Raw genomic sequence first — 24,126 nt, forward strand, 5'->3', positions numbered from 1 at the left:
CCCCGCTGATTCCGGAAGTTCTCCTGTTCCCTCAATGTTCGTGTCCGGAACACGTGGGTCCCTGCGCCTCTTCTGCCTGGCGCCGGCACCTCTTCTCCAATATGGCACCCGAGCCGAGAGCCCCCCCCACTGGGAGCGGCTCTACCCAGTAGCCCGTCTGCTCGACTGGTCTCTGGGGCAGAGGGACTCCCCACCGGGAAGTTTCTGCCCTGGGCTACCGAGGGGGGAAAGATATTGGCCAGCCGCACGATCCCCCTGAGCCCTCCGATCTGGTAAGCTTCTGCGCTGAGGGTATGTGCACACGTTCAGGTTTTTTCGCGTTTTTTCGCGATAAAACCACATTAGAAACTGCAGACATATGCATCCTATAATTTAGAATGCATTCTGCAATTTTTGCGCACATGACGCATCGCGGTAAAAAAAGCAGCATGTTCATTAATTTTGCGTTTTTTTCGCGTTTTCCTGCTATTCTATGCATTTGGGGGGGAAAAAAACACATCAAAAACGCGCAAAAAAACGCATGCGGATTTCTGGCAGAAATGTCAGGGTTTTTGGCAGTTAAATTTCTGCCAGAAATCCTGATGTGTGCACATAGCCTGACTCGTGTGTCCCTCCATGCAGGGACAGGAAAAACACTGAAGGAAAGGGGGCGGAGTGGGACCTTTTAACCTCTCCTGTTGTTTTTTCCTGTCCCTGCAAGGAGGAGGAGGACATCCTCCAGAGTGCTGTCAAGGGGACGTCCTGGAAAAGATATTTTACACTTTTTATTGAAGCACAGATTTCTACGTTGATGTGACAGTTGTAGCGTTTTGATAAGTACGGGTTGTATGGGACTATCCATGAGTTATTTATAATTTTTTTGTTGCAAACAATGTTATCAATGTCTTGTCGCCGGTAGGATGGGTAGCCATCCAAGTCTTTAATAGTATGCTGTTTCAACTCCTTTGGAAACCCTTTTGTACACTTTCCGTTTTCCATGGATGGACTTTTGAATTTGCTACACCACATGGGCCATGAACCATATGAGAGACTACAATATTATACAGTTCAGGATACTTTTCTTGGTTAGGAATTTCAGCCCACACTATGTTGTCAATTTCTTCCTCTGTACGAAACTTGGAATCTGCGTCTAAGATAATTAGTATATGCACATGTGTGAGACCTAGTTTCTAAAACTCTATGACGTGTACCATTGCTACGACTGTTCCAAAAAGCCCATTTCTTATGTCTTTCAAAAGGTTGCCGAGTTTCAGTCGAAATACGTGTGCGACTAAGTCCGGTCTGTGTTCAACTTTTTGTCAGGGTTCTAGATTTTCGGTAATTTCCGGCCATTTAGGATTACAGGTCATTGTCACAAAAATGTCAGGTCTTCCATACTTTGTTACTATTGCCATTGCATCTTGATAACGCTGTTGCGGGGGCTACCTTCAAACGATGACGGGAGAATTACTGGTTTTCCAATTGGAATTCCTTTTTTAATTGACTGTTTTTGCAAATATTCTTGAAGAAAGCAGTAGTCTTCAACATTAAGCTGTTTTTGGTTCATTCATTTAGACGATTATCTTCAATTTTAACATATGCGTCAACTAACTACTGTTGTGTCAGTTTCCCGCCGTTTAAAATAGGATTGAAGTAATTTCGGACAGACAGAAGAAAACTGTAGTATTGCAGCTGTGTAATGCTTCTTGAAGGTCTTTGCTGGTTTAGGGTTTTCATGCCACCCTTGATCACCTCTTGGAAAGAATAGCGGCTACAGAAGAGCATCAACGTTGCTGCGCACAATGCTAATTCGTTGTGCCTTAGGAACCAAAGGATTGTTTTGGTCTGGATTAAGATGGACTAATATATCCCTTTGAAAAGGAGGCTCTCCATCATCGTTTTGAAAAACTGCGACCTCACTTACACATGCTTTGACGTCTTTTAGCATGCGATATGCGGCAGCAAATGGGCTTATTTTTTGTAAGGGTACCGTCACACAGTGGCACTTTTGTCGCTACGACGGTACGATTCGTGACGTTCCAGCGATATCCATACGATATCGCTGTGTCTGACACGCAGCAGCGATCAGGGATCCTGCTGAGAATCGTACGTCGTAGCAGATCGTTTGGAACTTTCTTTTGTCGCTGGATCTCCCGCTGTCATCGCTAGATCGGTGTTGGTGACACCGATCTAGCGATGCGTTCGCTTGTAACCAGGGTAAACATCGGGTTACTTAGCGCAGGACCGCGCTTAGTAACCCGATGTTTACCCTGGTTACCAGCGTAAATGTTAAAAAAAAACAAACAGTACATACTTACATTCCGGTGTCCGTCAGGTCCCTTGCCGTCTGCTTCCCGCACTCACTGACTGCCGGCCGTAAAGTGAAAGCAGAGCACAGCGGTGACGGCAAGGGACAGACACCAGAATGTAAGTATGTACTGTTTGGTTTTTTTTACGCTGGTAACCAGGGTAAACATCGGGTTACTAAGCGCGGCCCTGCGCTTAGTAACCCAATGTTTACCCTGGTTACCCGGGGACCTCGGCATCGTTGGTCGCTGGAGAGCTGTCTGTGTGACAGCTCTCCAGCGACCACACTACGACTTACCAACGATCACGGCCAGGTCGTATCGCTGGTCGTGATCGTAGGTAAATCGTATAGTGTGACGGTACCCTTAATGTACAGCAATTTGGTTCATCGGTTCAGCATCACACTTCATTTTCTTCAGGCTTATCTTTTGTTCTGTAGCCTCATTTGTATCAATCTACTATATAATTGTCTAAGGGTCACTTCCATCTGTCTGTCACGGATATTCATTGGTCGCGGCCTCTGTCTGTCATGGAAATCCAAGTCAATGATTTGCCACAACCAATCACCGACGGGCACAGTCCGGCGGCAAAATGGCCACTCCTTCCTCCCCGCAGTAAGTGCCCGCTCCATGCTCCCCTCCAGTCAGCCGTCACACAGGGTTAATGGCAGCGTTAACGGACCGCGGTATGCTGCGGTGTAACGCACTCAGTTAACGCAGCTATTAACCCTGCGTGACCAACTTTTTACTATTGACGCTGCCTATGCAGCATCAATAGTAAAAAGATCTAATGTTACAAATAATAATAATTTAAAAAAAAAAAAAAAAAAAAAGGTTATTCTCACCTTCCGTCACACGCTGTCCTCGGCAGTGCAAGCGGCAGGTTTAAGTGCCAAGTATGCTATGCGAGAAGGACCTGCCATGACGTCACGGTCATGTGACCGCGACGTCATCACAAGTCCTGCGCTCATACCAACCCTGGGACCGGAAGCTGCCGCGTGCACCGCACACAGGCGCCAGGACTTTAAAGAGGCCTTCGGAAGGGGAGTATATGTTTATTTTTTAAAGTCTTTTTTAACCATGCATATAGTGCCCACATTGCTATATACTACGTGGGCTGTGTTACATACTGCGTGGGCTGTTATACACTACGTAGCTGTGCAATACACTACGTGACTGTGTTATATACTACGTGGGCTGTGCAATATACTACGTGGCTATGTTATATACAGGTCCTTCTCAAAAAATTAGCATATAGTGTTAAATTTCATTATTTACCATAATGTAATGATTACAATTAAACTTTCATATATTATAGATTCATTATCCACCAACTGAAATTTGTCAGGTCTTTTATTGTTTTAATACTGATGATTTTGGCATACAACTCCTGATAACCCAAAAAACCTGTCTCAATAAATTAGCATATCAAGAAAAGGTTCTCTAAACGACCTATTACCCTAATCTTCTGAATCAACTAATTAACTCTAAACACATGCAAAAGATACCTGAGGCTTTTATAAACTCCCTGCCTGGTTCATTACTCAAAACCCCCATCATGGGTAAGACTAGCGACCTGACAGATGTCAAGAAGGCCATCATTGACACCCTCAAGCAAGAGGGTAAGACCCAGAAAGAAATTTCTCAACAAATAGGCTGTTCCCAGAGTGCTGTATCAAGGCACCTCAATGGTAAGTCTGTTGGAAGGAAACAATGTGGCAGAAAACGCTGTACAACGAGAAGAGGAGACCGGACCCTGAGGAAGATTGTGGAGAAGGACCGATTCCAGACCTTGGGGAACCTGAGGAAGCAGTGGACTGAGTCTGGTGTGGAAACATCCAGAGCCACCGTGCACAGGCATGTGCAGGAAATGGGCTAAAGGTGCCGCATTCCCCAGGTAAAGCCACTTTTGAACCATAAACAGCGGCAGAGGCGCCTGACCTGGGCTACAGAGAAGCAGCACTGGACTGTTGCTAAGTGGTCCCAAGTACTTTTTTCTGATGAAAGCAAATTTTGCATGTCATTCGGAAATCAAGGTGCCAGAGTCTGGAGGAAGACTGGGGAGAAGGAAATGCCAAAATGCCTGAAGTCCAGTGTCAAGTACCCACAGTCAGTGATGGTGTGGGGTGCCATGTCAGCTGCTGGTGTTGGTCCACTGTGTTTCATCAAGGGCAGGGTCAATGCAGCTAGCTGTCAGGAGATTTTGGAGCACTTCATGCTTCCATCGGCTGAAATGCTTTATGGAGATGAAGATTTCATTTTTCAGCACGACCTGGCACCTGCTCACAGTGCCAAAACCACTGGTAAATGGTTTACTGACCATGGTATTACTGTGCTCAATTGGCCTGCCAACTCTCCTGACCTGAACCCCATAGAGAATCTGTGGGATATTGTGAAGAGAAAGTTGAGAGACGCAAGACCCAACACTCTGGATGAGCTTAAGGCCGCTATTGAAGCATCCTGGGCCTCCATAACATCTCAGCAGTGTCACAGGCTGATTGCCTCCATGCCACGCCGCATTGAAGCAGTCATTTCTGCCAAAGGATTCCCGACCAAGTATTGAGTGCATAACTGAACATTATTATTTGATGTTTTTTTTGTTTGTTATTAAAAAACACTTTTATTTGATTGGATGGGTGAAATATGCTAATTTATTGAGACAGGTTTTTTGGGTTATCAGGAGTTGTATGCCAAAATCATCAGTATTAAAACAATAAAAGACCTGACAAATTTCAGTTGGTGGATAATGAATCTATAATATATGAAAGTTTAATTGTAATCATTACATTATGGTAAATAATGAAATTTAACACTATATGCTAATTTTTTGAGAAGGACCTGTACTACGTGGCTATGATATATACTACGTAGCTATGTTATATACTACATCGGTTGTGTTATATACTGCGTCTCTGTGCAATATAGTACGTAGCCTGTGCTATATACTACCTACATATTCTAGAATACCCTATACGTTAGAATCGGGCCACCATCTAGTGATGTATAATTGTGCAAATTTTGGTGGTTGTCCTATTTCTGGGTGGTTTTCCAGTGCGGTGGTAGATCTGGTCGTGAATTTTAAAACAATATGGTCCGAATCCAGGGGGCGGTGCAATGTTGGCACCAAATGAAGCAAACGCATGAGAACTGTTGATGCTTCTGATATTTTCCATAAAATTTCTACTGTGTTGATGCGTTCCTTTCATCAACTGCTTAAACAAATCTGAGTAGTGAGGTCTCGTTAGCATAACTTTTTTTTTTTGGCAGCATTGAGTAAACTGATTGTCAGTTGGTTTTTCATCAATGAAATTCTGAGAGTCGCATTTAGAGCAAACTGCATTCATATTCCCACCATAGTGTTCAATAATTATACTCTCATTGTCTGTTACGTAATGTGCAAGATGTTGAATATTGTCCTGAGCTTGCCTTAGTTGGTAGAGCTTTTGTTTTTTATGAATTTGGTGATCATCTTGTTCCTGTCGTACGACAGTTTGCTGTGGTGTCTCCTGTTGGCGACGTCTGTGAGATTCCACATCCTGGGCTTGTCTGGCGGCAGTTTGTTGTGATGTCTCCTGTTGGCGATGTTGTCTGTGAGATTTTGCATCCTGGGCTTGTCTGGTGGCGGTTTGTTGTGATGTCTCCTGTTGGCGACGTTGTCTGTGAGATTCCACATCCTGGGCTTGTCTGGCGGCAGTTTGTTGTGATGTCTCCTGTTGGCGACGTTGTCTGTGAGATTCCGCATCTCGGGCTTGTCTAGCGGCAATTTGTTGAAGTGTCTGTTGCTCTCGACGTTGTCGTTGCCTTGCTGCTGCTGCTGCTTTTCTGTCATCCTCATTGGCGTATTTTCGATTACGACCCATTCTAAGACAGAAAGCGTAAATCGTGATAGCGTACAGTAAAGTAGTATCTGTTCAGCGCGCGGTGACTGACAAAGTGTTCATTAAACGTGACTGAACTACGTGGCACTGTGACTGACAAAAAATGTTCATTACACTGTGTTCCAAATTATTATGCACAAAGAGTTTAGGAGTGATCAGGTTAGAATTTTTTTGTTTGTCATTTAAACTCATTGATGGTGATGTGTGTCAGGGCTCTTTATATCACTGAAAGCAATTGCAGATACCTGTGCAAATTAGTTTGGCAGGTGTGTCCAAATAAAGGTAAGACTACTTAAGAAGGCTGTTCCACATTATTAAGCAGCCTACATTTTTGGCCAAAATGGGAAAGAAAAAGGATGTGTCGGTTGCCGAGAAGCAACAAATTGTGGAGTATTTAGGTCAAGGCATGACTACAATCAACATTGCCAAGAAACTTCATCGTGATCATCGCACAATCAAGAAGTATGTAGCTGATTCCCAGCACACACGTGTGCGTGCTGATAAGGAAAAATTGAGGACTCTTTCCAACAGGCAATTGCGTAAGGTTAAAAGAGCAGCTGCAAAAATGCCTTGTCATAGCAGCAGACAAGTTTTTGAAGCTGCTGGTGCCTCCAACGTCCCCAGAACAACAAGATGCAGGGTCCTTCAGAGGTTTGCAGCTGTGCGTAAGCCATCCAGTCGACCACCTCTATCCACTGCACACAAGCAGAAACGGCTCCAATGGGCCAAACGATACATGAAGACTGACTTCCAAACTGTTTTGTTCACCGACGAGTGCCATGCAACGCTCGATGGTCCAGATGGATGGAGTGGAGGATGGCTGGTTGATGGACACCCCATGAAAACACGGCTAAGGCGCCAACAAGGAGGAGGTTGTGTAATGTTTTGGGCTGGAATCATGGGGAGAGAGATTGTCGGCCCCTTTATGATCCCTGAAGGGGTAAAGATGAACTCCATAATCTATGTGGAGATTCTAAAACAACACTTCCTGCCATGGTTCAAGAGGAAGAACCGTGCTTTCCTCAGCAAGATCATTTTCATGCATGATAATGCACCGTCTCATGCTGCAAAAAACACATCTGCATCTCTGGCTGCTATGGGCATAAAAGAGGACAAACTTATGGTGTGGCCACCATCTTCCCCTGACCTCAATCCCATTGAGAACCTCTGGAGCATCATCAAAAGGAGTGTCTATGATGGCGGGAGGCAGTTCACACCTAAGCAACAGCTCTGGGAGGGTATTCTGTCCACATGCAAAACAATTGAAGCAGAAACCATCCAAAAACTGACAAATTCAATGGACGAGAGAGTTCAGAAGCTTCTTTCGAACAAGGGGTCCTATGTGCAAATGTAACATCACCTAGAGTAAAGTTTTCACTTGAAAACCGTTTGATTTCATTTTGTAAAAAGCTGATAATGCTTACAACTTCACAATTGACCATTTTTTTGTTCAAAATAAAGATAGAAAACTCTGCTATGCATAATAATTTGGAACATGCATTTTGAGTGTTTATTTTATTTTTAAAAGATACTGTTTTCATAGGCAGTTTGATCCAAAACATTGCAATTATACTAGAATAGTAGATGACTGGAAAACAACAATGACTGCAATTCAGATAGCTAATTTAGAGAAAATATGAGGAAATATTATATGCATAATAATTTGGAACACAGTGTAAACGTGACTGAACCATGTCACATTGTGACTGACAAAGTGTTCATTAAAGGGAACCTGTCACCCCGGTTTTTCAGTACGAGATAAAAATACTGTTAAATAGGGCCTGAGCTGTGCGTTACTATAGTGTATTTTGTGTACCCTGATACCACCCCTAAGCTGCCGAAATAACTTACCAAAGTCACCGTTTTCGCCTGTCAATCAGGCTGGTCAGGTCAGATGGGCGTGGCGACATCGCTGTATCTTCCCCCAGATCTTGCATATATTTCCGTTGGTGGCGTAGTGGTTTGCGCATGCCCATCTTCTGAATCCACTGGGCAGGAGAAGAAAAAATGCGCGATCGGCGCTATTTCCCTGGTGATCTGTGGGGGCGGCCATCTTCCTCAGGCCGCGTGTGCGCATATGGAGTCCTCTGCTGCCCGGGGCTTCAGGAAAATGGCCGCGGGATGCCGCGCGTGCGCAGATGGAGATCGCGGCGGCCATTTTCCTGAAGTTGAGATGCGAACTCGGCATCAGGAAAATGGCCACCGCGATCTCCATCTGCACACGCGCGCGGCATCCCGCGGCCATTTTCCTGAAGCCCCGGGCAGCAGAGGACTCCATATGCGCACGCGCGGCCTCAGGAAGATGGCCGCCCCCACAGATCACCAGGGAAATAGCACCGATCGCGCGTTTTTTCTTCTCCTGCCCAGTGGATTCAGAAGATGGGCATGCGCAAACCACTACGCCACCAACGGAAATATATGCAAGATCTGGGGGAAGATACAGCGATGTCGCCACGCCCATCTGACCTGACCAGCCTGATTGACAGGCGAAAACGGTGACTTTGGTAAGTTATTTCGGCAGCTTAGGGGTGGTATCAGGGTACACAAAATACACTATAGTAACGCACAGCTCAGGCCCTATTTAACAGTATTTTTATCTCGTACTGAAAAACCGGGGTGACAGGTTCCCTTTAAACGTGACTGAACTATGTGGCACTGTGAGTGACAGAAAATGTTCATTAACCCCTTCATGACCCAGCCTATTTTGACCTTAAAGACCTGGCAGTTTTTTGCAATTCTGACCAGTGTCCCTTTATGAGGTAATAACTCAGGAACGCTTCAATGGATCCTAGCGGTTCTGAGATTGTTTTTTCGTGACATATTGGGCTTCATGTTAGTGGTAAATTTAGGTCAATAAATTCTGTGTTTGTGATAACGGAAATTTGGCGAAAATTTCGCAATTTTCACATTTTGAATTTTTATTCTGTTAAACCAGAGAGTTATGTGACACAAAATAGTTAATAAATAACATTTCCCACATGCCTACTTTACATCAGCACAATTTTGGTAACAAAATTTTTTTTTGCTAGGAAGTTATAAGGGTTAAAATTTGACCAGCGATTTCTTATTTTTACAACACCATTTTTTTTTAGGGACCACCTCACATTTGAAGTCAGTTTGAGGGGTCTATATGGCTGAAAATACCCAAAAGTGACACCATTCTAAAAACTGCACCCCTCAAGGTGCACAAAACCACATTAGAGAAGTTTATTAACCCTTCAGGTGCTTCACAACAGCAGAACATTTAACTTTTTAGTCACAAAAATTATCTTTTAGCAACAATTTTTTTATTTTCCCAATGGTAAAAGGAGAAACTGAACCACGAAAGTTGTTGTCCAATTTGTCCTGAGTACGCTGATACCTCATATGTGGGGGTAAACCACTGCTTGGGCGCACGGCAGGGCTTGGAAGGGAAGGAGCGCCATTTGACTTTTTGAAAAATTGGCTCCACTCTTTAGCGGACACCATGTTGCGTTTGGAGAGCCCTCGTGTGCCTAAAAATTGGAGCTCCCCCACAAGTGACCCCATTTTGGAAACTAGACGCCCCAAGGAACTTATCTAGATGCATAGTGAGCACTTTAAACCCCCAGGTGCTTCACAAATTGATCCGTAAAAATGAAAAAGTACTTTTTTTTTTTTTCACAAAAAAATTTTAGCCTCAATTTTTTCATTTTCAAATGGGCAACAGGATAAAATGGATCCTAAAATTTGTTGGGCAATTTCTCCTGAGTACACCGATGCCTCACGTGGGGGTGAACCACTGTTTGGGCACATGGTAAGGCTCGGGAAGGGAAGGCGCGCCATTTAACATTTTGAATGGAAAATTAGCTCCAATTGTTAGCGGACACCATGTCGCGTTTGGAGAGCCCCTGTGTGCCTAAACATTGGAGCTCCCCCACAAGTGACCCCATTTTGGAAACTAGACCCCCCAAGGAACTTATCCAGATGCATATTGAGCACTTTAAACCCCCAGGTGCTTCACAGAAGTTTATAACGCAGAGCCATGAAAATAAAAAATAATTTTTCTTTCCTCAAAAATTATTTTTTAGCCACAATTTTTTATTTTCCCAAGGGTAACAGGAGAAATTTGACACCAAAAGTTGTTGTCCAGTTTCTCCTGAGTACGCTGATACCCCATATGTGGGGGTAAACCACTGTTTGGGCACACGTCGGGGTTTGGAAGGGAAGTAGTGATGTTTTGAAATGCAGACTTTGATGGAATTACTCTGCCGGCGTCACGTTGCTTTTGCAGAGCCCCTGATGTGCCTAAACAGTAGAAACTCCCCACAAGTGACCCCATTTTGGAAACTAGACCCCCCAAAGGAACTTATCTAGATGTGTGGTGAGCACTTTGAACCTTAAAGTGCTTCACAGATGTTTATAACGCAGAGCCGTGAAAATAAATACGTTTTCTTTCCTCAAAAATAATTTAGCCCAGAATCTTTTAATTTTCCCAAGGGTAACAGGAGAAATTGGACCCCAATAATTGTTGTGCAGTTTGTCCTGAGTATGCTGGTACCCCATATGTGGGGGTAAACCACTGTTTGGGCACACGTCGGGGCTCGGAAGTGAGGGAGCACCATTTGACTTTTTGAATACAAGATTGGCTGGAATCAATGGTGGCGCCAAGTTGCGTTTGGAGACCCCTGATGTGCCTAAACCGTGGAAACCCCTCAATTCTACCTCCAACACTAACCCAACACACCCCTAACCCTAATCCCAACTGTAGCCATAACCCTAATCACAACCCTAACCCCAACACAACCCTAATTCCAACCCTAACCCTAAGGCTATGTGCCCACGTTGTGGATTCGTGAGATTTTTCAGCACCATTTTTGAAAAATCCGTGGGTAAAAGGCACTGCGTTTTACCTGTGGATTTACCACGGATTTCCAGTGTTTTTTGTGCGGATTTCACCTGCAGATTCCTATTGAGGAACAGGTGTAAAACGCTGCGGAATCCGCACAAAGAATTGACATGCTGCGGAAAATACAACGCAGCGTTTCCGTGCGGTATTTTCCGCACCATGGGCACAGTGGATTTGGTTTTCCATATGTTTACTTGGTACTGTAAACCTGATGGAACACTGCTGCGGATCCGCAGCCAAATCCACACAGTGTGCACATAGCCTAATTCTAAAGGTATGTGCACACTGCGGAAAACGCTGCGGATCCGCAGCAGTTTCCCATGAGTTTACAGTTCAATGTAAACCTATAGGAAACAAAAATCGCTGTACACATCATGCTGCGTAAAAACTGCATGGAAACGCAGGGGTTTACATTCTGCAGAATGTCACTTCTTTCTGCGGATTCCGCAGCGGTTTTACAACTGGTCCAATAGTAAACTGCAGTTGTAAAACCGCAGCGAAGTGCGCAGAAAAACCGTGGTAAATCCGCAGCGGTTTAGCACTACGGATTTATCAAATCCGCAGAGGACCAGAATACGTGTGCACATACCGAAACCCTAACCCTAACCCTAGTTCTTACCCCAACCTTAGTGGAAGAAAAAAAAAAAAATTCTTTATTTTATTATTGTCCCTACCTGTGGGGGTGACAAAGGGGGGAGGGGGGGGTTGCATTTAGTATTTTCTTATTTTGATCACTGTGATAGGCTTTATCACAATGATCAAAATGCACTTGAAACGAATCTGCCGGCAGGCAGATTCGGCGGGCGCACTGCGCATGCGCCCGCCATTTTGGAAGATGGCGACACCCATGGAGAAGACGGACGGACCCCGGGAGGCTCGGTAAGTATAATGGGGTGTGGGGGGGCGGGGGAGCATGGGGGGGTGGATCGGAGTGCAGGGGGGGTGTGGATTGGAGCACGGGGGTGGGATAGGAGCACGGGGGGAGCGGACAGGAGGACGGAGGGGAGCGGAGCTGTGTACCGGACTGATCGGAGGACTGGGGGGGGGAAACCATCGGTGCCTGCCGGCTGCGACCACTCAGCGAAGCTTGGTTCAAAACCCGGGCCAATTCGTGGCCGGACTGGGCCTGTCCCACCCCTGGCCGCGAATTGGCGCATGATTTGAACCACGCTTCGCTGATTGGTCGGCGTGCAGCGACCAGAGACCGGCGCAGTCCGGCCTGAAGCGTGGTTCTAAACCCACGCCCATTCGTGGCCGGACTACACCTTTTGCTGATTGGTCACGGCCGTGACCAATCAGCGAAACAATGTTTAAATCCTGCACCAATCAGCGACAGGCGCAGTCCAGCCACGAATTGGTGCAGAATTTAAACACTGCTTCACTGATTGGTGTGGGATATAACGACAGTGCGCGACCAATGTCGATCTACGTGGCATTGTTACTGACAGAAAATGTTCATTAAACGTGACAGAACTATGACTCACTGTGACTGACAGAAAGTGTTCATTAAATTTGACTGAACTACGTGGCACCGTGACTGACCTGACAGAACTTATTCAGTAAACTTCAATGAACTATGTCTCGCTGTGAGTGGGGGTTAAATTGCACGCCAATATCGCTGATTGGTTGCAGCCAGCGGGCGCAACCAATCAGAAAAGCTTGGTTCAAATTACATGCCAATTCGCGGCTGGACTGGGCCTGTCCCACCCCCGGCCGCGAATTGGTGCGTGATTTAAATCACGCTTTGCTGATTGGTCACAGCACGCCGGCGGCAACCAGAGATAGGCGCAGTCTGGCCTGAAGCATGGTTCAAATCCCGCGCCTATTCGCGGCTTAACTACGCAGTCCAGCCGCTAAATGGCGTGGGATTTAAATCCCGCTTCGCTGAATGGTCGCGCCCAGCCAGCATGACCAATCAGCGACATTGGAGCGGCATTTAAATCCGTCTGGGCGCGACCAATCAGCGAAATCCCGCGCCAATGTTGCTGCAGCTGGGTTACTGGAGCAGCTGTAAATTATACTTTACTCTCCTGGCAGTCATCAGGGGCGGTGGCAGTCACTATTTCGTGAGCGTGTTGGAATCACACTGACTGACAGCCTGCTCTACAGAGTGTGTGTAGCGTGTTTAGAGCTGGCTGCCAAAGTGTCGAGGAGCGATTACAACTGCACTCACTGAAGACCGCTACGTCATCATCTCGCGAGATCGCAATGCATGGATTGGACCCAAGCGTCGCGAGGAGCGGGAAAGGCCTGGGCTGGATCCAGGGGGCCGACAGAAGGTGAGTATATAATGATTTTTTATTTTTTTTAATTATTTTTAACAGATCTTTTTGCTATTGATGCTGCAAAGCTCGCTCGTCTCATCAGAAGTAGGACTGTGTCACAATAAGACGCTGCAGATAGAGGGAGGAGGGAGGCTTGAGTGGGCATAGGAACTGGCTTACAGGCCACTGCAATGCATGATGGAACTTGCAGTAGTAGAACACAGGAAGTCAGGGGAGAAGAAGTTAATAATAATAATTTATTTATATAGCGCCAACATATTCCACAGCACTTTACAATTAGTATTAGTAGTATTTATGCACTCATCAGAGCTGCAGCCTGCAATGAGGAAGAGCTGCTGAATGCATGATAAAAAATTTTTGGATAAATCTTTATTTTTATATAGCGCTAACATATTCCGCAGCGCTTTACAGTTTGCACACATTATCATCGCTGTCCCCGATGGAGCTCACAATCTTAATTCCCTATCAGTATGTCTTTGAAACGTGGGAGGAAACTGGAGAACCCGGTGGAAACCCACGCAAACACGGGGAAAACATACAATGGATATATTGAGAGGCACATAATAACAAGAATAGGGGGGGGGGGAACCATGTAGCCTAGCTGGCTAACAGCTTTTAAAACTACCTTTTGTAGGCCCAGCCACAACTTAACCATACTATGGAATATTTTTATAGCTTCAGATATCAAAGACTTTTCTAGAAGGGACTGTCACCACTGTTTGAGCCTATGAACAAATGGCACAAGCTTTAACTGCTTCTGTTGTGCATCCTACAAACCTGTCTATCACAGTTCCTGACTGGTATATACCAAAAATACCATTTGGCATGCTCCCATGCTGGGTCATTCCATGGTAGCTTACGTTACAACACAATATAGTAACTTATGTTACAAAGATGATGGTAACTTACCTTACAATAAGTTTAATCCAGAGTGTGGTAACATATTGTAACGAAAGTTACTATACTGTGCGGTAACGTAAGTTATCTATATTTCTTGTAATAAGAACTGTGTCTTTTAATTTGAGAGGTTAAAATTAATTTCATAGTTGCTGGGACTATGGTGTTTTAATACAATAAAAATAGTGCTTCTCCCCTGTTTACAGAACAGAACATTTAGCAGACAATTGCCTTTCCTTTTCTGTAACGTAAGTTACCAATTAACACTGTATTTTGTATTTAATTTTATTGTTGAAAAATCAAACTGTGTTGAAATCTATTGAGAACAGTTTAATGTACAATATACATTCACTCCTTTTTGTGCCTGCCTTCAAAGAACAGTCTATAGCCAGTTTTTGGCTTGGGAATGTAACGTAAGTTACCATGGAATGACCCTGCTATAAGGGTGGTCCAGTCTGATAATCATCCTTGCTGCGGCGTCTCTCCCTCCGCTCAGCTCCTAATCACATCCTCCTACTTTGATTAATGTTGACAAGTCACTCACATTGCTAACAGAGATATTGCGCCTATGTAGTAGCCTCACAGGACCGCACAGGCGCACTCTGCCCTACTGTGAGCAGAGCATGAAACAGTACTGCGCAAGCGCATACCTGCGTCATTCACATCAAAGCTAGGCGCTTGCGCAGTACTGTTTCATGCTCTGCTCACAGTAGGGCAGAGTGCGCCTGTGCGGTCCTGTGAGGCTACTACATAGGCGCGATATCTCTGTTCGCAATGTGATTGACTTGTCAACATTAATCAAAGTAGGAGGACACGATTAGGAGCTAAGAGGAGGGACAGACAACACCCATTGGCCCAGACTACCCATATTTGCATACAGCAAAGGATCATATCAAATGGTTTTTTTTTTTTGTTTTTTTTTTGGGGGGGGGGGGGGGGTTATTAACATTCTATGTTTTTACTATTGATGCTGCATAGGCAGCAGCAATAGTCAAAAGTGAAGCGGTGTTCAAATCCCACCCCAATATCGCTGATTGGTCGCGGCCGGCCACGACCAATCAGCGACCCAGGATTTCCGTTACGGAAGTTGCAGACAGACAGAAAGTTGGACAGCCCACGTAGTATATTGCACAGCCCACGTAGTATACAGTAGAGCCACGAAGTATACAGCACAGAGCCACGTAGTATACAGCAGAGCCACGTACTATATAACACTGCCCACGCAGTATATAACAGTGGCCACGTAATATATAGCACAGCCCACATAGTATATAACACTGCCTATGTAGTATACAGCACAGAGCCACGCGGTCTCTAACACAGCCCACGTAGTATACAACAGTGTGGGCACCATATCCCTGCTAAAAAAATTAAAATAAAAAATAGTTATATACTCACCCTCCGGCGGCATCCACCGAGGCTCCGGCAATACGCGCACGGCTGCCGCCATCTTCCGTTCCCAGGATGCATTGCGAAATTACCCAGATGACTTAGTGGTCTTGCGAGACCGCTAAGTATTCTGGGTAATTTTGCAATGCATCTATGGGAACGGAAGACGGCGGAGGCCGCGCGCAGCTCAGCGGACAACGGAGGGTGAGTATAGCAGGTTTTTTTTTTTTATTATTATTTTTAACATGACATTTTTTTTTTTACTATTGATGCCGCATAGGCAGCATCAATAGTAAAAGGTTGGGGACACACAGGGTTAATAGCGGCGGTAACGGAGTGCGTTACCCGCGGCATAACGCGGTCCGTTACCGCCGGCATTAACCCTGTGTTAGTGGTGGCCGGAGGGGAGTATGCGGGCGCCGGGCAGTGACTGCGGGGAGTAAGGAGCGGCCATTTTCTTCCGGACTGTGCCCGTCGCTGATTGGTAATGGCTGTTTTGCCGCGACCAATCAGCGACTTGGATTTCCTTGACAGACAGAGGCCGCGACCAATGAATATCCGTGACAGACAGAAGGACAGAAAGACAGACAGAAAGACGGAAGTGACCCTTAGACAATTATATAGTAGATAAGATTATCTCAGCACAGGAACATTTTATTTAAACACATCCCTTTGTGGAAATTATTATTATTCCAAAATGTATTGATTAAAATAAACTTAAAAATGCTATTAATGTGAATAACTGGATCCAGTGTTATCCATTTCCAGCTGTATAACAAAGGTTTTACTCCTGCCAGCAATCATTAGATCACCACTGAAAAACTGATCTCTACAGAAGTGTTACTAATGTAAAGTGCCCAGTAAGAAAACTGCATGACTAAAAAAAAAAAAAAAAAAAAAAAAAAAAAAATTCAGGTTCCGCACGACTAACATTTATGGCATATTGATTTGATAAGCCACAAATACCCCAAAAATTAAACCTCAGTTAAACAAGACGCCCCATTTTACAAGTAACGTGTTTATATAGTCCTCATCCTTGAATGCAGAACATCAGATCTGTTGGTAAGTTACAATTATGGCCTATGCTTTAAAGAGATCAACTGGAAGCAACACTCTACTGCCAATGCCAAACCTCATGAAAGATGGGAGACGTGCCATACTGGCAGCTGCTTCGCAGATAGTCTGTGCTGGAAGTAGAGGCAGGGCAACAGTGCGTCCACTCCTACTTGTGTACAGGCCCTGCCTGCCATGTCCAACTAGGTGCTCAGTGCATTACAGCCTCATCCACTCCCCATCACAGCCAGGGATTATTCTAAGGCTACGTTCACATTTGCGTTGTGCGGTGCTGCGTCGGCGATGCAACGCACAACGCAAACAAGAACGCATGCAAAACGCATAGTTTTGTGACGCATGCATCCTTTTTTGGCCAGATTTTGGACGCAAAAAAAAAAAGCAACTTGCTGTGTCCTCTGCGCCCTGACGCTTGCGCCAAAAAACGCATGCATCACAAAACGCATGAAAACGCATGTCCATGCGCCCCCATGTTAAATATAGGGGCGCATGACGCATGCGTCGCTGCGCCCGACACAGCCCCGCAAAACGCTAATGTGAACGTAGCCTAATCTCTGCACTGAATAGTCCATTACTGTAGATACTGGACAGGATGAAGTGATACAACTAGAGCCCATGAGCCTACACGTTCTGGGGGATGCCACTAGTGACTGCAAAGACATTACACATACTTTATACATTATTCTAACTAAAGAACCAACCTCTTATCAGCGGGTTGCAGTTTTTACTAAAGTACATTACTGAACGGATAGGTAGGAATCTACAACAATTGCATAAGGCTGCCTTTCTCAAAGAAATATGCCAAGCCATGTTAAGCAGACATACATTGGTAGCTGAGCAATCTTGCAGATGTGATTAGTAGTGATGAACGAATATACGGTACTCGTTGCTCGTGTTTTCCCAAACACGCTCGGGTGACCTCCAAGTATTTATGACTGCTCCGAGATTTAGGCTATGTTCACACATAGCGTCCTGTCCCTGCGGGTTCTCCCGCAGCGGATTTGATAAATCTGCAGGGCAAAACAACTGCGGTTCTCCCTGCAGATTTATCGCGGTTTGTTCCGCGGTTTCCGCTGCGGGTTTCCGCCTATACTATTGATGCTGCATATGCAGCAATATGCAGCATCAATAGTAATGTTAAAAATAATAAAAATTGGTTATACTCACCCTCTGACGTCCCGATCCCTCGGCGCTGCACCCGGCGGTCCGGTTCCAGAGATGCTGTGCGAGAAGGACCCTTCGTGACGTCACGGTCATGTGACCGCGACGTCACCGAAGGTCCTGGTCGCACAGCAACTCTGACCGGACGGCCGCGTGCAACGCTGACTTCAGAGGGTGAGTATAACATGATTTTTTATTTTTATTCTTTTTTTTAACCCCAAATATGGTTCCCGGGGCCTGGAGGAGAGTCTCCTCTCCTCCACCCCGGGTACCATCCGCACATTATCCGCTTACTTCCCGCAACGTGGGCACAGCCCCATGCGGGAAGTAAGCGGTTCAATGTATTCCTATGGGTGCAGAATCGCAGCGATTCTGCACAAAGAAGTGACATGCTGCGGGTTTTAAACCGCTGCGTTCCCGCGCGGTTTTTCCCGCAGCATGTGCACAGCGGTTTGCGGTTTCCATAGGGTTTCCATGTAAATGGAAACGCTATGGAAACTGCAGCGGACCCGCAGCGGCAAAATCGCTGCGGTTCCGCGGTAAAAACCGCAACGTGTGAATATAGCCTTAGTTTTCATCATGGCAGCAGAAAGATTTACAGCTACTAGCTAGCCTGATTACATGTGGGGATTCCCTAGCAACCAGGCAACCCCCACATGTAATCAGCCTGGCTAATAGCTGTAAATCATTCTGCTGCCATGATGAAAACTAAATCTTGGAGAAGTCATAAATACTCGGAGGTCACCCGAGCATGCTCGGGAAAACACGAGCAACGAGTACACTCACTCATCACTAGTGGTTAGTGTAGACTTGGCTTGTGTACAGTGCACCAGTCAGCAGGCAGGCCACTGCCCGTGTACAGTGCACCAGTCAGCAGGCAGGCCACTGCCCGTGTACAGTGCACCAGTCAGCAGGCAGGCCACTGCCCGTGTACAGTGCACCAGTCAGCAGGCAGGCCACTGCCCGTGTACAGTGCACCAGTCAGCAGGCAGGCCACTGCCCGTGTACAGTGCACCAGTCAGCAGGCAGGCCACTGCCCGTGTACAGTGCACCAGTCAGCAGGCAGGCCACTGCCCGTGTACAGTGCACCAGTCAGCAGGCAGGCCACTGCCCGTGTACAGCGCACCAGTCAGCAGGCAGGCCACTGCCCGTGTACAGTGCACCAGTCAGGCCACTGCCCGTGTACAGTGCACCAGTCAGCAGGCAGGCCACTGCCCGTGTACAGTGCACCAGTCAGCAGGCAGGCCACTGCCCGTGTACAGTGCACCAGTCAGCAGGCAGGCCACTGCCCGTGTACAGTGCACCAGTCAGCAGGCAGGCCACTGCCCGAGTATAATGCACCAGTCAGCCCGTGTATAATGCACCAGTCAGAAGACAGGCCACTGCCCGTGTACAATGCACCAGTCAGGATACTGCCTGTGTATAATGGAAGTCCTTTGACACACTGCGACCATGATGGGTGAGGATCTCTGTCTTTGACTAGCCAATTTACTAGGTGCCCTTAAAGATGTATACATGATTTATTTCATGGTCTATTTTTTCAACGAACTAGATTCCTCTGGTCGGATATTCATATTTATCAGTGTTGCTCTTTGGACAGCTTTTACCTGTGTCCTTCATTTTTCAGATACTCATTTGAAATGTATGGGTATCTATATACATTGATGCCTTTTATATATACTTGTTATTGTTTACTTATATTTAATAAATTATTTTTTTCATTTGACATTTCTCTTGACTCCATTTTTCGAATTTGTTGTACCTGTGTATAATAGTACAGTAGTGAGGACAGTACCTATGTATAGTTGTACAGTAGTGAGGACAGTACCTATGTATAGTTGTACAGTAGTGAGGACACTATCTGTGTATAAATAGTACAGTAGTGTGGGCACTAACCATGTACAATAACACACGGGGTTAAGGCACTACTTGTGTATTATAGTAGTGAGGGCACTATCTATAATATAACGCTGGGAGTGTCACTCTGTCCGAAGCCTCTATAGAATGCGCAAGCGCCGGCGCAGTCTGGGCCTCACAGAGCGACGCTCCCGGGAGATCGCGGTGTGCGTTCACACTGAACACACACCGCGATCTCCACCGCAGAAGCAGGGACCGCCAGGAGGGTGAGTATCGGCCTATATTCACCTGTCCCCGTTCCATCGCTGAGCGGCGCCATCTTCCCGGTCTTCGGTCTGTGGCCTTCAGTTCAGAGGGCGCGGTGACGCGCTTAATGCGCGCCGGCGCCGCCCTCTGACTGAACAGTCACAGCCAGGAGACCGGGAAGATGGCGGCGCTCAGCGATGGAACGCCGGACAGATGAGTATAGTAAGTGCTGGGGGGGCCTGAGCTGGCGGCGATACCAGCACCTGACCCCCACAGCGCGCCGGTGTCCCCGCCTGCTCAGGCCCCCCAGCACTCGGCGCCGAACGGGTCAGAGGCAGTATGGGGACGCAGGATGCAGCAGCACATAAGGATGGGGACGCAGGATGGAGCAGGACATAAGGATGGGGACGCAGGATGGAGCAGGACATAAGGATGGGGACGCAGGATGGAGCAGGACATAAGGATGGGGACGCAGGATGGAGCAGGACATAAGGATGGGGACGCAGGATGGAGCAGCACATAAGGATGGGGACGCAGGATGGAGCAGCACATAAGGATGGGGACGCAGGATGGAGCAGCACATAAGGATGGGGACGCAGGATGGAGCAGCACATAAGGATGGGGACGCAGGATGGAGCAGCACATAAGGATGGGGACGCAGGATGGAGCAGGACATAAGGATGGGGACGCAGGATGGAGCAGGACATAAGGATGGGGACGCAGGATGGAGCAGGACATAAGGATGGGGACGCAGGATGGAGCAGGACATAAGGATGGGGACGCAGGATGGAGCAGGACATAAGGATGGGGACGCAGGATGGAGCAGGACATAAGGATGGGGACGCAGGATGGAGCAGGACATAAGGATGGGGACGCAGGATGGAGCAGGACATAAGGATGGGGACGCAGGATGGAGCAGGACATAAGGATGGGGACGCAGGATGGAGCAGCACAAGGATGGGGACGCAGGATGGAGCAGCACATAATAGTATGGGGACGCAGGATGGAGCAGGACATAAGGATGGGGACGCAGGATGGAGCAGGACATAAGGATGGGGACGCAGGATGGAGCAGGACATAAGGATGGGGACGCAGGATGGAGCAGCACATAAGGATGGGGACGCAGGATGGAGCAGCACATAAGGATGGGGACGCAGGATGGAGCAGCACATAAGGATGGGGACGCAGGATGCAGCAGCACATAAGGATGGGGACGCAGGATGGAGTAGCACATAACAGTATGGGGACGCAGGATGGAGCAGCACATAACAGTATGGGGACGCAGGATGGAGCAGGACATAAGGATGGGGACGCAGGATGGAGCAGGACATAAGGATGGGGACGCAGGATGGAGCAGCACATAACAGTATGGGGACGCAGGATGGAGTAGCACATAACAGTATGGGGACGCAGGATGGAGCAGGACATAAGGATGGGGACGCAGGATGGAGCAGCACATAAGGATGGGGACGCAGGATGGAGCAGGACATAAGGATGGGGACGCAGGATGGAGCAGCACATAACAGTATGGGGACGCAGGATGGAGCAGCACATAACAGTATGGGGACGCAGGATGGAGCAGGACATAAGGATGGGGACGCAGGATGGAGCAGCACATAAGGATGGGGACGCAGGATGGAGCAGCACATAAGGATGGGGACGCAGGATGGAGCAGCACAAGGATGGGGACGCAGGATGGAGCAGCACATAAGGATGGGGACGCAGGATGGAGCAGCACATAAGGATGGGGACGCAGGATGCAGCAGCACATAAGGATGGGGACGCAGGATGCAGCAGCACATAAGATGGGGACGCAGGATGCAGCAGCACATAAGGATGGGGACGCAGGATGCAGCAGCACATAAGGATGGGGACGCAGGATGCAGCAGCGCATGACAGGATGGGGACGCAGGATGCAGCAGCACATAAGGATGGGGACACAGGATGCAGCAGCGCATGACAGGATGGGGACGCATGATGGAGCAGCGCATGACAGGATGGGGACGCAGGATGGAGCAGCACATGACAGGATGGGGACGCAGGATGGGAGCAGCGCATCACAGGATGGGAGCAGCGCATCACAGGATGGGAGCAGCGCATCACAGGATGGGAGCAGCGCATCACAGGATGGGAGCAGCGCATCACAGGATGGGAGCAGCGCATCACAGGATGGGAGCAGCGCATCACAGGATGGGAGCAGCGCATCACAGGATGGGAGCAGCGCATCACAGGATGGGAGCAGCGCATCACAGGATGGGAGCAGCGCATCACAGGATGGGAGCAGCGCATCACAGGATGGGAGCAGCGCATCACAGGATGGGAGCAGCGCATCACAGGATGGGAGCAGCGCATCACAGGATGGGAGCAGCGCATCACAGGATGGGAGCAGCGCATGACAGGATGGGGACGCAGGATGGGAGCAGCGCATGACAGGATGGGGACGCAGGATGGAGCAGCACATGACAGGATGGGGACGCAGGATGGAGCAGCACATGACAGGATGGGGACGCAGGATGGAGCAGCACATACCATGATGGAGACAATATACCAATATAAATGCTCGCCACCCGGGCGTAGAACGGGTTCAATAGCTAGTCCATATATAAAATAGTTCAGTAGTGAGGACACTACCAGCATATAATAACACAGGGTCAAGGCACTACCTGTGTATAATATAAGCAAAGACAGTACCCATATATACTAGTACAGTAGGGATGACAGTACCCATGTATAACAACACACAGGGTCAGGGCACTACCAGCGTATAATAGTTCAGTAGTGGGGGCAGTTCCCGCGTATAACACAGGGTTAAGGCAATACCCATGTATAACAGTTCAGTAGTGAAGACCGAGTCCGTGTATATTACAGTAGTGAGAGCACTACCCATGTATTATAGTAGAGAGGGCACTACCAGCGTATAATAATAATATATAGGGTAGGGGCACTACCCATGTATAATAAGAGTGAGGGCAGTACCAGTTTATAACAGTGCAGTAGTGAGGGCAGTACCAGTGTATAACAGGGCAGTAGTGAGGGCAGCACCAGTGTATAACAGTGCAGTAGTGAGGGCAGTACCAGTGTATAACAGTGCAGTAGTGAGGGCAGTACCAGTGTATAACAGTGCAGTAGTGAGGGCAGTACCAGTGTATAACAGTGCAGTAGTGAGGGCAGTACCAGTGTATAACAGTGCAGTAGTGAGGGCAGTACCAGTGAATAACAGTGCAGTAGTGAGGGCAGTACCAGTGTATAATAGTGCAGTAGTGAGGGCAGTACCAGTGTATAACAGTGCAGTAGTGAGGGCAGTACCAGTGTATAACAGTGCAGTAGTGAGGGCAGTACCAGTGTATAACAGTGCAGTAGTGAGGGCAGTACCAGTGAATAACAGTGCAGTAGTGAGGGCAGTACCAGTGTATAACAGTGCAGTAGTGAGGGCAGTACCAGTGTATAATAGTACAGTAGTGAGGGCAGTACCAGTGAATAACAGTGCAGTAGTGAGGGCAGTACCAGTGTATAACAGTGCAGTAGTGAGGGCAGTACCAGTGTATAATAGTACAGTAGTGAGGGCAGTACCAGTGAATAACAGTGCAGTAGTGAGGGCAGTACCAGTGTATAACAGTGCAGTAGTGAGGGCAGTACCAGTGTATAACAGTGCAGTAGTGAGGGCAGTACCAGTGTATAATAGTACAGTAGTGAGGGCAGTACCAGTGTATAACAGTACAGCGGTGAGGGAAGTACCAGTGTATAACAGTGCAGTAGTGAGGGCAGTACCAGTGTATAATAGTAGTGAGGGCAGTACCAGTGTATAATAGTACAGTAGTGAGGGCAGTACCAGTGTATAATAGTTCAGTAGTGATGGCAGTACCAGTGTATAATAGTAGTGAGGGCAGTACCAGTGTATAATAGTACAGTAGTGAGGGCAGTACCAGTGTATAATAGTACAGTAGTGAGGGCAGTACCAGTGTATAATAGTACAACAAAACAAAGAAGAAAAAAGACTAGACCAATAATGGTATGCACACCCATGGATAGTACAAAAACATTATGGCACTTTATTAACACATCAGAAAAAGACAAACACAGGATAAAACCATTTAAAAAAGACCTAAATATAGGACCAGTGGTCCTCACCCCTATACAGATCATGCATAATATAACATAACCAAGGCATAAAGTGCAGATACCAATCTATA

The 24,126-nt window shown here is 47.1% G+C and overlaps 1 protein-coding gene across 6 annotated transcripts in view; it reads right to left on the reverse strand.

Annotated features, from left to right (window-relative positions):
- ADNP2 (ADNP homeobox 2) overlaps positions 1-24,126 on the reverse strand; it is a 70,116-nt gene that overhangs the window by 42,060 nt on the left and 3,930 nt on the right. For 3 of the 6 annotated variants that reach the window (XM_069730905.1, XM_069730904.1, XM_069730907.1), the window contains exon 2: positions 5,712-6,146. The exons of the other annotated variants lie outside the window; for them this stretch is intronic. In XM_069730905.1, coding sequence (XP_069587006.1) covers positions 5,712-6,145 — 434 coding nt within the window. In that variant the 5' untranslated portion in view covers position 6,146. The remainder of the gene's footprint in view (positions 1-5,711; positions 6,147-24,126) is intronic. 6 annotated transcript variants of the gene reach the window in all.

This window comes from Ranitomeya imitator, chromosome 6 (genome assembly GCF_032444005.1).
Source record: "Ranitomeya imitator isolate aRanImi1 chromosome 6, aRanImi1.pri, whole genome shotgun sequence".
In the NCBI taxonomy this organism is placed as follows: domain Eukaryota; kingdom Metazoa; phylum Chordata; class Amphibia; order Anura; family Dendrobatidae; genus Ranitomeya; species Ranitomeya imitator.